This window comes from Gouania willdenowi, chromosome 11, assembly GCF_900634775.1.
Source record: "Gouania willdenowi chromosome 11, fGouWil2.1, whole genome shotgun sequence".
NCBI classification, from domain to species: Eukaryota; Metazoa; Chordata; class Actinopteri; order Blenniiformes; family Gobiesocidae; genus Gouania; species Gouania willdenowi.
Window position 1 is genome coordinate 7,896,282 of NC_041054.1, and position 13,804 is coordinate 7,910,085.

Below are 13,804 nucleotides of genomic sequence, written 5' to 3' on the forward strand. Positions count from 1 at the left end.
TTGTAATATATTTCCCACTATAGCCTCACATTGTGTATATTTAACAGGAATAAACATGTTTCTTCTCTTATTGTGCAGCAGCCTTTTCTTGCTCTTCACAGGCCTGCAGTTTGCGTCCACACACAGACACGATCAAAAACAGCGAAGAAGCAAACTGCATAAACTCAGTGAAGTCCAGCTTGTTGTCTTGATTGGTGTCCATTTTCAAAATAAGAGCATCAACCTCTGGGTCGCCCATCTCCGCCTACAGTTGAGAAAAGATTTGGACTTGGTTAGAAACTGTGTCGTGATTGGTGTAAACTGTGTTAATTGTTTGATTTTGTTCACATGTGACGTGACCCATCCAGTGGCCTGACAATCAATGTGTAGAATGTGAGTTTTTTCAAAATAAAATGTGCAATATTACAGAAGCATATTGCATTCCTAAAGAAAAAAAAGGTGGTTTTTTGTTCTGAATTGATGAGATAAAAATAAGTAAATGAAAAAAAAAAAATATCACCCTGCTTTTCTGTTTTAATCCGAAATGTATTTTGGTTTTTCTAAATTGTTGATATGAAAAATAAGTAAAAAAAAAAAACAAGGATTTTGTTTGCGGTTTTTCAAAATGAATGAGACTTTTTCTGAATTTCCTATGAAAAACTTACCTCATCAAAAACAAAACATATTTCCCACAAAAACAGAAAATTAGCACCAATTTTCTTTCATTTTCATATTTTTATTTCATTAACTCAGAAAAACAGAAAAACTTCTCCTATAAAAACAGAAAAACGAGTCCTAATTATTTTTTTTCTTCTTTTTTTTTAACTTATTTTTATCTCATTAATTCAGAAAAAAAAAAAAAGCAAAAGTTTTTCGTCATCGTGGAATGCAATAAGCTTCCGTACAATATTGAATAAAATGATTTATTATTGTATTGATCTGTCTTTTCCATGTTTGAAATGACGTACTTGTGTTGCTCCCAAAAACTCTTTCTCAAGAAGAATTTTCATCTCAGTGTTTGTCAAAGTCTTCCTGGTTGGATCTTCTTTAGCGTATTTTTTAAACGTGCGTCTCAGCAGCTTCAGCGTCTGCTTCAGGCCTGAAAGAAGAGGAAGTTACTGAAATGTCCAATTTCACTGCATGTAAATGACATTTTCAAAAATCCAATCTAATGAAACATTAAAATATGTAATTGACTTGTTTTGTTTTTTAACATTGGACCTCACCAGAAGTGGACTGCTCTGGGTGCTCTCGGCTCTTTATGGGGTTCAGAAGCAGACCAGCAACAAACACCAGGAACTCAGAAAAGTCCAGCTTGTTGTCCGTGTTGAGATCCATTCCTTCAGTGCAAGCAGTGACCACCTTCTCTGCCTCCTCAGTTTCAGCCTGGGTCAGGCACCGCAAGGGTAGAGGAGGAAAACAATTCTCAGGTTGTGTAGCTTTGTGTTGTTTGCTCGGTTCAGCTTTTCTCACAGCAGGGGCCACACAAATGTAATTGTCTGATCCGAGGGCCACATTTTCAACATTCATTGACCAATCTGAGCATTAATACAAGACAGAACAAATTATTTTGTCTTTGTTTGAATTTTTTTAGTGTGGTTTTATGGTTGTTTCATGAGTTTTTAGCCATTTTGTGTGTTTTTGGAGTTGTTTTTTGTGTTGTTGGAGTTATTTTGTCAAGTTTTTGGTCATTTTGGGAATTCTTCTTGTCATTTTGTGGGTAATAGTTATTGTTTTCAGAGTTCTTATCATTTTGTGCAGTTTTTGGAGTCATTTTTTTGTAATTTTGTTCTTGTTTTGTGTGTTTTGGTTATAATTTATTTGTGCTTAAGTGGTTGTTTTGTGTGTCTGTTGTAATTTGTTTGTTTTTGTTGTATTTTTTTTCTGCTTAAAGTAAGTGGTTGTGAAGTCCATTTGTGTATTTTTAGAATTTTTGTGATTTTGCTGTTACATTGTGATATTGTTGATATTTTGTGCATTTTTCTGCTGTTTTTAATATTGCTATTATGTTGGCCTTCATATCCCGTACAATTTTTTTTAATTATAGTTTTTGGGTGATTTGTTTTGGGGGACACACAAAATTAAACTGAGGACCGCATGTGGCCCCCAGGCCGCTAGTTTCCTATTTCTTTCGTCCAGATTTTACCTGCGAAATCTGAAACATGTTTGTTGGTTGGCTTTTAAACTACATTAGCACACCTAATTTACGACTGTACTCACTCCTTCTTCTGATATCCATTCCTTTAAAAGGAGAGTCTTCATCTCACACTTTGTCAAAGTCTTCTTGGTTTCGTCCATTTTAGCGTAACGTTCAAACGTGTCCTTGATCATGAACATTGCTTCCTCCAGGGCTGGAATAAGAGAATATGGAAAAATGTGAACGTGTGAATTTTGGAGGTTATTGCACATATCTATCCTGCATTTTATGGTATTTGAAAATGAGGTACAGCTTATATAAATGTTGATTTTGTTACCAATTTTTTTGTAATTTAGATTTAATTTGTGGAGTTAGATTTGTGGCAAAATTGCGAATTCTTTCTTTCTTTCTTGGAGTTTCATTAAATTGGATTATTTGGTAATTTACACAATAATTCATGTTTTCTGTTATTTTTACTTTCTCCTGCGGGCCGCATTGGATGATCATAAGGGCCGGATTTGGCCCCAGGGCCTTGAGTTTGACACGTGCTCTACAGCTCTACGATACGATTTTCTCACGATTTATTTTACAAAATGGGAATGTTGACAAATGACTGAAAAATATTCTTTTATTTTTTTGGGGAAAATACTATACTATTTTCCTTTTATTTTTCATTGTCAAAAGAATCCCTTGATAAACTATTCAAAATGATGCAATTTAACTAAAAATAAATCTTGAATGAAATAAATAAAGGAATAATACAAATGAAGAAGAAACCTATTAATTTAAATTCTGGTTCTATAGTAAACAATTCAAAACTGCATAATAGTTCTTTTTCTTTTTAAAAGTGCAACTGAAAATGTATTTTGTGCCTTAACAATTGAACTTCAAAAAAAAAAACAGTCATTTTACTGTATTTACGTCAGATATTTGTTTAGACCAGCAGAGGGCGCTGGTAACCCAGTGGTCGGTTGGCATGCAGTTATTCCACCAGTGAAGAAGAGAAGCTATGCTAGCAGACAGAGCTAATAGAAAAACGTGACTTTTACAGATATTCACGTAATATTACAGATATTCTTTCGGTGCTAAAGGAGTAAAGAATCATTCATGAGCATGTTTAACAGTAAATGGCGGCCAGAAAGAAAACAGTAGCAGATTCCGCCCGTCACGTCCGCTTCTGGAAGGATTTGCTGTTTAAAAAAAGTACTGCGATTCAATTTTCAGAGCATCGATGTGAACCGTGGTACCTATGAATCGATTTTTAACTGCCTTACGATTAATCGTTACATCCCTACTAATGACAAATAATGTCAGCTTTATGTATAAAACATCAAGGAAAGTGTTACTGGTTGTTTTTCCTCAGCTATAACTTAATGATCTTTCATCACAAACACCCACCGTCTGTATAATGCCACCTGCTGTTCAAAATGATGTATTGTTTGTAAATAAATAAATTGCAATATACTAATACTTGATAAAATTAACCTATTACAAGACCTGATACTCTTTGAATGCAATAGTGGCCTGTAATTTATTCTGTATTTTATGGGATTGGCCGCCAGGGGGAGACAAATGTGACACTGTGCAATAGTAACATTATTGTTTTGTTATTGTGAAAGTTGAGTTTATTTTATCGTATTCAAAAGTAGAAATTCTGCGCTATTTTCACATAAAACGTTTCTTTTTCACTTGAAATGTAAGTTTAAAAAGTTTTTTAATCTAATATATCAACATTTGTTGTAACAAGCAGAGAAGAAAATAAAACCTGTCTTCAAATTTATTGCATTGAGCCTGAGTGTGTGTGGTAGAAGTATCGGTACACGGGTTTGGCAAGTACTCAGATTGAAGTATTGATACGGTATCGGTTTAAAAACGTGGCATCGTGCATCCCTAGTTGTGACTTTTGTCTACTGTGTTAGATTAATAAATTTAGTGCTACAACTTTAATTATATCTGCTAAATAAGCAGAAGCGAATTCATACTTAGACATTTGACACATTTAACAATCAAATCCTACAATTTATCAGAAAGAGGAAATTAAAATCAAAACATGTAGGCTGCTTTTTAAACGAGAGCGTGAGTACAAACCATTGATGTGCACTTTGGTTCCACACGTTCCAATGATCATAAACATCACACCACAAAACTTGAGGAACGCTGACAGGTCCAGTTTGTCGTTGTGGTTCTCATCTAGTTCTGCAATAAGAGCATCGATGTTCCGATTGGCCTCCACCCCCTAATGTTGGATGAAGATTGAAACCTGGTCATCATCTTTAATGCACTGAATGAATGTGGCGATCAGATCTCTTCATGACCACGGGAATGACTTTAACTTCAAAAACAACATATATGTAGATTTCCAATTACATTAATTTAATTAGAAATAAAAATCCAAAATTGGATGAAAACACGCAGAGTTGTGACAGTTAGGTATATTCCGCATTAACTACAGTTTTTATTTTATCGCCTTTACAGCTGTTTATCCGCTTTTTCCCCAGATTGTTCACAGTTGTAATTATAAACTTATTTGGCATTAAGACTCACTTTCAAAATGTTCAAGTTCAAAACTGTAATAAACACCAAAATATGGTGCAGTTAGATATAATATAATATATGTATTAAATTGGCATTGTTCATTGCATTAGGAGCTGTTAGATTTCATTTCATTGGTGCTTTACAAGAGAAAAAAAAAAAAAAAAAAAGAAAATTTATTCTAGATTTTTTTTTTTCATCCAGGGAACTTAAAACAATTAAAGTGGAGAAACGATGATTCAAAAACAAAATAATGTATATCATTAGAGGTTGAGAAAAGACCAAATTCTTTCAAAACTTTTTTGCCAATACAAACGCCTGTGGCCCACTGACAACAGGCCTCATGACCCGTTTTAAGGTCCCGACCCACCAACTGAGAATCTGTGGTTTACAGGAGGGGGGCTCCAAACTTGCATGAATTAAAACATAATGCTACTTTGTTTGTATGAACATATATAATCCACTGAACACATCTAATGAAGCGTTATCACATACTGTACAGCCTTACATTAGGACGCACTGACACGTCACACATCACTCACTCTGTTCCTTGAGTGTAGTTCTCTCATAAGAAGTGTTTTCATCTCTCCCTTATTCATGGTCTTGTGGGTTTCATCACATATAGCGTACTTTTCAAAGGTTTCCTGGAGCAGGCAGAGGGCTTTCTCTATGCCTGGGGAAAGACAAAGGAGGAATGAGAACTTCCATGATCCATATGTTATTAAAGATTGTATAGATCACAGAAACACGCAGAGACAGTGCTCAAATTAATGTCCTGATATGTGTTGAATCCGTGTATCATTCGTTCGTTCGTTTTTTTCATTATGTAGCAAAAACATGAAAAACGGAAAAAAAAAACTCTCATTATTTGATATTTGTTTCCAAAACCAAACTGAAAAAACGGAAAACGCCTTGTTTTTCAAATTCAAGCTCTTTTGCTTCGGTACAGAAAACAAAAAACGGAAAACGAACACCTTTATTCGTTTTCTCCATTACCGATTTGCTAAAGTACGTGACCCGGAAGTGAAGCGTTATCCACGATATCTTTAGCTCTGCAACACGTAGGAGTCTCTAAATCCTCCGAAATGTCCGTGAGGAGGTTCTGTGCCCAACACCAGCTAAAGCGAAAAGGACATGTTTCGGATGCACAGTTGGATGCAGCGATCTTGTCATGCCGAACTGCCGTTAGCATAACTGTTAGCGTCGGATGAGAGTACGCTTCCGGGTCACGTACTTTGGCAAATGGGTAATGTAGAAAACGAATAAAGGTGTTCGTTTTCTGTTTTTTGTTTTCTGTAGCGAAGCAAAAGAGCTTGAATTTGAAAAACAAGGCGTTTTCCGTTTTTTCTTTTTGGTTTTGCAAACAAATATCAACTCAGTGTTTTTTTTCGTTTTTCATGTTTTTGTTACATAATGAAAAATGAATGAACGAATGATACACGGATTGAATCGCCTGGCCCGACCTACAGGATTATTGAAGAAAGGAAAAGAGTTTTTAATACCTTGGCACTCTGTGGAAGAAGTGGGAGGGTCTGAGCTTTCTGGCAATTTTCTTTTACATTCTGCAACCACCGCCAAAAACATGCCCGAAAACTTGAGAAACTCTGGAAAGTCCACCTTTTTATCTCCATTGGAATCTATCATTGTCATCAGGCTCTGGTCCTTGGTCTCCTAATGTTAGGAAAAGACATAAAGATAAAATCTGTATTAGTCCCACAAAGGGGACATTTGATGTGTTTCAGAAGCAAAGGATCACAGTGTAATAAAAATAGCATGAAAAATAAAAATAGCATGAAAAACATGAACACATGCATGTTACATTTGTTTATTATTTCAAAACTCAAGGCATGTTATCAGTTGCTGAATACGACACCAGAGCCGTTTCTGGCTATATGCGAACAATGCAATTGCATAGAATCCCATAAACCACTAGAGGTCCTCGGCCTTATCTATGTAAAATGATATACACCTGTCTTTATATGTTAACATATACGTTAAATGATAATAATTGACTTGTCATCTTCTTCTCCATTATTTAAATTAACATGAAAAAAATAAAGTTTGATTTATTGACGTATGGTCGAATGTTGTTTTCCCTGTATTCTCATGTTTTATCACTTTTTTTTTGCTTGAGGGTCTCAACTAAAGATGTTTGATTTAAATAGATGTTGTAATGATTATTTATCTGCTAAAGTATAAGTAATTGCAGCTGGGTTTTTTCTGACTATAAGTCATGGATTAGGAATCCCTCCAAACATCATCTAGCATTCAGGGACACTGAAAGGTCATGATGTGTACTTTATTTTACCTCAACAAAAAATTCGTTTTTCATGAGAGCCTTCAGCTCAGCGTTGGTCAAAGTCTCCTTGTTTGGATCCTCCACTGCGTAGCTTTCAAATGTGCCTTCGAGCACACACAGGGATTTCTCCAGGCCTGGAGGATAGAGATATATGTGTAGAAACATAGATATATTCCATACATTTAAAACAAAAGATCAACACTGAGGGGCGGATTCACTAACATCTGAAATAAAAAGTGGTAATCCAGTTGCTTCCCGAAATCCAGAATTCACCAAGATTGCAGCAACTACTATTTTCTGGTACTAAAACTATCACCGCAAACAGTTCCAGATTTCATGAATCGCATTGCTCCCCCTGGATAACTTTATTTGCATTTCCTCCTCCCATATTTACTATGCATATTCATTAGAGAAAAACAAGCTAAATGGAATAAGGGCGCATTCTGACGCTGAGTCCTGATTCCCTGGGCTTTGTTCTCCTTATTAGTGCGTGGAGTAACGTTTGCACACGTTTTAATAGCACTAAATCTTTTGTGAATCCACCTGAGTGTTTGATTGTGTTGTTATATAGTGGCTCGTCAATAGAGGGCGCTAAAGAGACGAAGGACGTGGTGGGAATCAACAGTTTCGATTTTCTTTAGTAAATATTTATGTAAATCATCATTGGTCACTTGAAATTCACAAATTCAATTAAACTCCCAAAACATGCAGGGTCTTTTTTCTGCATATCCATAATTGTGATAATTTTGTATTTCAATTAATCGCAATAACTTTAATTTCTTCTCTAAAATCCTTTGCTTTCTCACGCATAATCCCATAGATTTCCTGCAAGTTACATTACATTTAGGGAGAAAAGTGGTCCCAAATTTGAAGAATTATGACTTATCACTATAACGCATATAATATATAGTGTATTTTAAGTGACTTTTTTTAATGTTTTCCCCCCCCACACATTAAGTTAATACAGTTTTAAATAAAAAATGTCAACAAATGACTGTAATTTAACATACAAAATGCTGCACAAAGAAAATGATTAAAAGTCCAGATTCATAAGTATTTTTATAGCAAGTTTTAAATCAATTTTAAGAAGAAATGAAACAGAAATGCTAATGTATGTCAGGATTTCTGCACACCTGTGATCCTTGTGAAGTACCACAACATCCGACCAATGAATCTGAGAAACTCTGGAAAGTCCACCAGGTTGTCTTTGTTTTTATCCATGCGTTTAAAGAGAGCGTTCATCCTGTGGTTGCTTTTTGCTGCCTGATATTGAAAAAAAAAATTCAGACTTTGATCAGATACTGTTTTTTTTTCTAAACAGGTTGAATCCTATAATGTATAATAATAAATAATAATATAGAAATCCCTTGATTTGAATATTAGAAAAACAAGTTATATACAGTACTATAGCCAATATCTGTGTGTGCTAACCTGCATTTGGCATTTAAAGGCTAAAAAAAAAGAGGAAATCTTAATCCCTACCGCCTTTAACATGGTTGAGTAAACAGACAACTCACAAAAAGAACACATTTGTTGTGTATTTCTCATTTCATTCAACATTGTGATATTTCATTAAGGAACGTGAGATGTTACGTACATGTTTCATTTGAGATAATTCCTTTTTCAACAGCTGTTCCAACTCGGGCTTTGTCAAAGTCTTCTTGGCTTGATCTTTTGCAGCGTATTTTTCAAATGTTTCTCTGAGCAGAAGCAGTGATTTCATCACACCTGCAGAGAAAAAACAGGAAAACTGTATGAAGCTAATGAATTAATTACTTAAAAATAACGCATTTAAATGCTTTATTTGATTTTGCACTCCAAACAGCGCGGTATGGCTCCCAGTAAACCGATAACACTGATGCACAGACTGCGATACAGAAAGACAATTTCAAACTAAATTCATCAGCTTCATCAGTTGGTTTATTTATTTATTTATTTCATGCCACAGATATTTTAATTATTTTGTACGGAAGCGTAGAGCTGCCACAGGTGAAAATATATTTAAATATCACTATATTGTATGAATAATATAATTATATTGTACAAATAATATAGTATATTGTACAAACAATATACTTAAATTGTACAAACATGATATTATATTGTACAAACAACATACTTATATTGCACAAACAATGTAGCATATTGTACAAACATGATATGATATTGTTCGTACAATATAATTTTATTGTTTGTATGTATGTTTGTAATTTTAGATTGTAAATGTAAACAAAAACTTGATTTGTTTACATTTGTTTTCAAAAGTTTACAAAAAAAAAATCCAGAAATGCACGACTATAGCTTACTTAAATTTAAGTTTGTGCTTTGCAAACAATGTAATCATAATATTCTTTATTCATGTTGGACATTTTGTTACGACTAATTTTGCTGTTTAAGCTCATTTGTTTTCATTGATTCAGTCATATACCAAAATCCATTTCAATTGAAAAAATGTTGCTTCCTGTGTCAAATATTATGCGATTAATTTAGATTATTCGAGATGAAATAATTAGAAAGTTTCTAATAACCACTAATAAATATTTGCACAATTACAGTGTCTAATAGATGGCAAATTTTTTTTCTGTTGAGTTGACCTGAAGAGAAAGTTTAACAGAGGATCATTTTTAATAAATCTGTGTTTACATACCTGGGTTGTACTCATTGGAACTAGCAGGAGGGGGCAAGCTGCCATCGCCTGCCTGCTTTTTTGCCATTTTTGCTAATAAACGAAGTAACCCTCCAGTGAAGTGAAGAAACTCTGCAAGGTCCACTTTATTGTCCTGGTTTTTATCAAACCTTTTAATGAAATCCTCCATCTTTGGGCTTTCCATCATTTTCTATTGTTGGGACAAAGTCAGTATGGGTTAGACAATAATTGTTTGAATTTGAATCACATTTTGACTCACAACCAGTGTTGGGTAAGTTACTTTAAATTTGTAATATATTTATATTACTAGTTACTGTGATAAAAATGTAATATATTTGTTTTACAATATTACTGTTTTTTAAAATGTAACTGAGTTAAACTACTTTGAGTTACTTTTGGTCCAGTACACTAATTATATTACACCGATAGTGTTTGAATAACATCGCTCTGAGTTTTGTTTCAAATACTCTTTTTTGTTCCCCTTAAAGGTGCAGTCTGCAACTCTTATAAAAATGCCTTTTGTCATATTAGCTAAAGCTGTCCTTATGTAAGGACAGCTTTACATCAAACTAGTAGTTTGTGTGAAAAAAAAAAAAAAAAACTGCTCCTGCGGCCTTTGGCAGATTGCCAGAATGCACCACGAGCGAGCAAAAAGAACCAATCAGAGCCGGGCAGGATTGTGTTTGATGAACTGTCTGACAGCTGTTGCTCACAGGCCTCGCCCCTTTCCCAGAGCGAGAGCGCCGTCTTGACAGGTAAATACTGCTGCTTGATTTACATTATTTTTGATTTGTAATTGTTACACTAGAACTCTGTAGTGCATGTGTTGTTCGTGTGCGCGCAGCAGCCTCCGTGTGGGCTGCTGTAAGTGACACTGTGTTGTTGCTGAGGTGTGTGCACATTGAGAGAGAGAAGTGCTGCAGTAATATGCTTTTAACAGAGCATGTTATATTACTGTGATGTTGCTGTCGGACTAACATTAGCTTGTTAGCTCCTCTGAGGGAGGGACTTTGGAAAGTTTGGAGGCAGGGCAAGAGAGCAGCGGGGAGGGAGGGAGGGGGAGAGAGGGATCTGAGAGTTGCGGACTGCACCTTTAAGTTATATTTAACTATAATGCTCATCTTTTTTCCTCAAATAATTGCAAACAGTGATAGAGCAACGCAAACATGCACTTCAAATAAATATGCATGTAACTTTACTTGAATTGTAACTCGTAATGCATTACCACTTTTCACTTTTGTGATGAGTTACACTACTGAGTTACTTCAAAAAAGAATATATTACTGTAATATATTACAAAAATAGCTAGTTATTCCCAACACTGCTCACAACTTATATATTTGTATGAATATCCAGACCATTTTAAAATCAATTGACCATAGAAACAGTTGATAAATGATATTTACAGATACAGATAAGTCAGATTTTACTCACAGTGTCCCCTTCGAAAATTTCTTTCACAACCAGTTCTTTCATCTCAGCAATAGTCAGGGTGTTCCTAGATTTATCCACCTTAGCATAGGCCTGGAATGTGCTTTTCAGCATCAACAGAGTTTCCTCCATGGCTGGAAGGAGAAGGAGAAGGAGAAATTCAAACACACACACACACATATATATATATATATATATATATATATATATATATATATATATCCTTTTTAAAAACATAAATCTCTATATTTTTTCTTGCATATTACAGACCCACTTTTGGGTCCCGACCCACCAGTTGAGAATCGCTGCTCTAAAGCAGGGCAACTGATTCAGTTTTAGGAGCCACAATCACCCCTTTAAAAACAAGCCATGCATGACCCAAATTAAGAGATATTTTCAATTTCAAAGAATTAGGACATGAAAAATAAGTAACAGATAAAATCAAATCAATCTTTATTTATTAAAAGTGCTTTTCATACTAAGAATGCAGCTCAAAGTGCTTTTACAAAGTTAAAAAACCCCAAAACAAAACAAAACATATAATATATATGTATATATAATAAATAATATATGTTAATATATGATAAATATAACATATAAAAAAATATAACATAATAATACCACAGTTTATCACATGAGTAGCGGTAAAACGACATTTTGTATAGTTTCTTTTTATCATTCTATCCAAATACTTTCACCCATAGGAAACTAAAACAGAAAATTATAATATTTCAATTTAAAATGATATTGATAATTAAAAACTGCAAAACTCGCTGGGGGAAAAAAAATAGTTGTTCATGTCTGACCTATAATTCATCAATGCAAAGATTCAAAAGATTTATTTATTTCATATATATTTTTAACATCACTGAGACATTTGCTGCAGACCCTAAACAATTAAACTAAAGATTAAATGCTGAAGTTTACAGTGTAGTATACAATAACTTTTTTGAAACGATTCAATGTGAAGACTCACTTTTGGAATGTGTGTCAGCGTCTGTGACGAAAGAACCTGAAAATCAGAAAGAAAAGCCTTTAATACAATCACAACAAAAAGTTTGAGTGCAGATCTTTTTATGATTTCCATTATTATATAAAGATATTTGCTCCTACCTGGATTCAAGGGCGAGCTTGCAGAGTGAAATTATCGCAGCCAACGAAGGATTTTATACCTAAAGCCCCCCTCCCCCCAGTACTGACACACCCACAGAAACCAGGTGGGTCTGCTTAAACTTGGCACTGTCACACATGTCACGCACTAATCAATCAAACTTTTATTTGCAGTCATTGTAAAATAAATGCACTGCAAATAAAGAGTTGAGAAGCAGCTTCAGAATCTAGCGATATATAATAAAGTCTAGTACTGTAGAACAGACATCGGCAACTGGTGGCCCCTGGGGCCACATGTGGCCCTCAGTCTAATTTTGTGCAGACCCAATGTATATGCATGCACTAAATGACTCAAAGCACAGAAAATGACTGAAAAATATACAAAGTGACAACAAAACACACAAAATAGAAGAAGAATAGACAAAATTGCACTTAAAATACAAAATGAGAGAAAAATGCACAAAATATCCGTGAAAAAACACAAAAATCTGCCCCAAAATGTGTCAGTTAGATTCTTAATGCTGGCATGAATTCTCATATTGTGGCCTTCCAATCAAAAACTCACATTTTCGTGGCCCCCACTATGATCAAAGTTTCCCATCTCTGGTCTAAAATGTAAAGCATCCTATTGGAGGTTATGTTTCTTATCATATTCATGCAAAAAAACAAAACAAAAACAAAAAACAATGAAGTATGTTCATTCAATCTGAATGTGAAAAAGGCAGTTTATGCAAATGTTCGATGAGGTTTGTTTTTTTTACAAACAATCAGTGACGTGCCGTGAGCACTAGGGCAGGGTAGGCAGGGCGTTGCAAATCCAGACCACCAATGTCAACACCAATGACAATTCCATGTGTTTCTGCTGGCAAGTGTTAATTCAAATCAACTTTATTTGTATAGCGCAATTTACAACAAATATCAATTATCAAAATATAAAAATTCATAATCGTAAACAAAAAACCCAACAAGATCCACATGAACAAGAATTTATCCATCTAACAAAATCAACATCGTAAAACACCATTAAATAAACATAAACAATTATTTAATAAAGCCTCCATACACTCCCAACAAGATATATCTCATGACGCAGCAGCGCATCCGTTGTTTGTGTTGGAAACACAGAAACACAGAGAAAATGACAACAACAACAACTCAGAACATCCTCAGTGAGGAGCATTCACAAAGTAAATTGTTCCTTTGCTGAAGGTCTGGTAGCTCAGGTGTTGGTCTCCCATCTTTTAAAAGCTGTCGTTTTTTCCTTAAAAGAAAGTTACTTTATCATCTCTAGCGCTGTCATCCTGCCTGTAGTGTTGTCCCGCCCACTAGCTAGAGAACGTAGCAGCAGCGGTCACGTGATATCTATTCACTTATGCACTCTGAACGTACATATAGCGTTTAGCGTAGCACGGTTATGTAAATGGTTTTCATCTTGGGGAACTAACTGCACATGCACAAACACATAAAAACACACTATGGGAACCGAGGCAGATCAGCAATGTGCTTTTGGGAGGGGGTGTGGCCTCCTCCTTCCACTTAGCGTAGTAAGACTAGCAATGTTTAGTCATTTGGGCAAAATGCTGACACTTTCAAACTTGTAGGTACTGTAGGCTATTGGAAATGGAAAAACAAATAATTTATCATTATATTATAATTAAAACAAATAATC

The 13,804-nt window shown here is 34.7% G+C and overlaps 2 protein-coding genes across 2 annotated transcripts in view; one reads left to right on the plus strand and one right to left on the minus strand.

Moving 5' to 3' along the window:
* LOC114472358 (uncharacterized) lies at positions 1-12,163 on the minus strand. Its single transcript, XM_028461594.1, has 14 exons — positions 12,139-12,163; positions 12,002-12,037; positions 11,029-11,159; positions 9,595-9,784; positions 8,545-8,675; positions 8,081-8,210; positions 6,957-7,081; positions 6,151-6,319; positions 5,191-5,321; positions 4,205-4,352; positions 2,200-2,330; positions 1,206-1,365; positions 948-1,078; positions 1-244 (listed from the first exon to the last, which is right to left on the minus strand). Exons 3-14 carry the CDS (start codon positions 11,155-11,157, stop codon positions 68-70), a joined length of 1,752 nt encoding a protein of 583 aa, XP_028317395.1. The 5' UTR covers positions 11,158-11,159; positions 12,002-12,037; positions 12,139-12,163; the 3' UTR covers positions 1-67.
* Positions 10,323-13,804, plus strand: part of LOC114472357 (tripartite motif-containing protein 46-like) — a 27,048-nt gene continuing 23,566 nt past the window's right edge. Inside the window, exon 1 of the mRNA XM_028461589.1 lies at positions 10,323-10,349. The gene's annotated coding sequence lies outside the window, so the exon portion shown is untranslated. The remainder of the gene's footprint in view (positions 10,350-13,804) is intronic.

Coding starts and splice junctions, on each gene's coding strand:
- LOC114472358 (XM_028461594.1), bottom strand. CDS start 11,157: ATGGAGGAAACTCTGTTGATGCTGAAAAGCACATTCCAGGCCTATGCT. Junction 7,082..8,080: donor GTACTTCACAAGGATCACAG/GTGTGCAGAAAT, acceptor TCTATCCTCCAG/GCCTGGAGAAATCCCTGTGT. Junction 2,331..4,204: donor AACCAAAGTGCACATCAATG/GTTTGTACTCAC, acceptor CTCTTATTCCAG/CCCTGGAGGAAGCAATGTTC.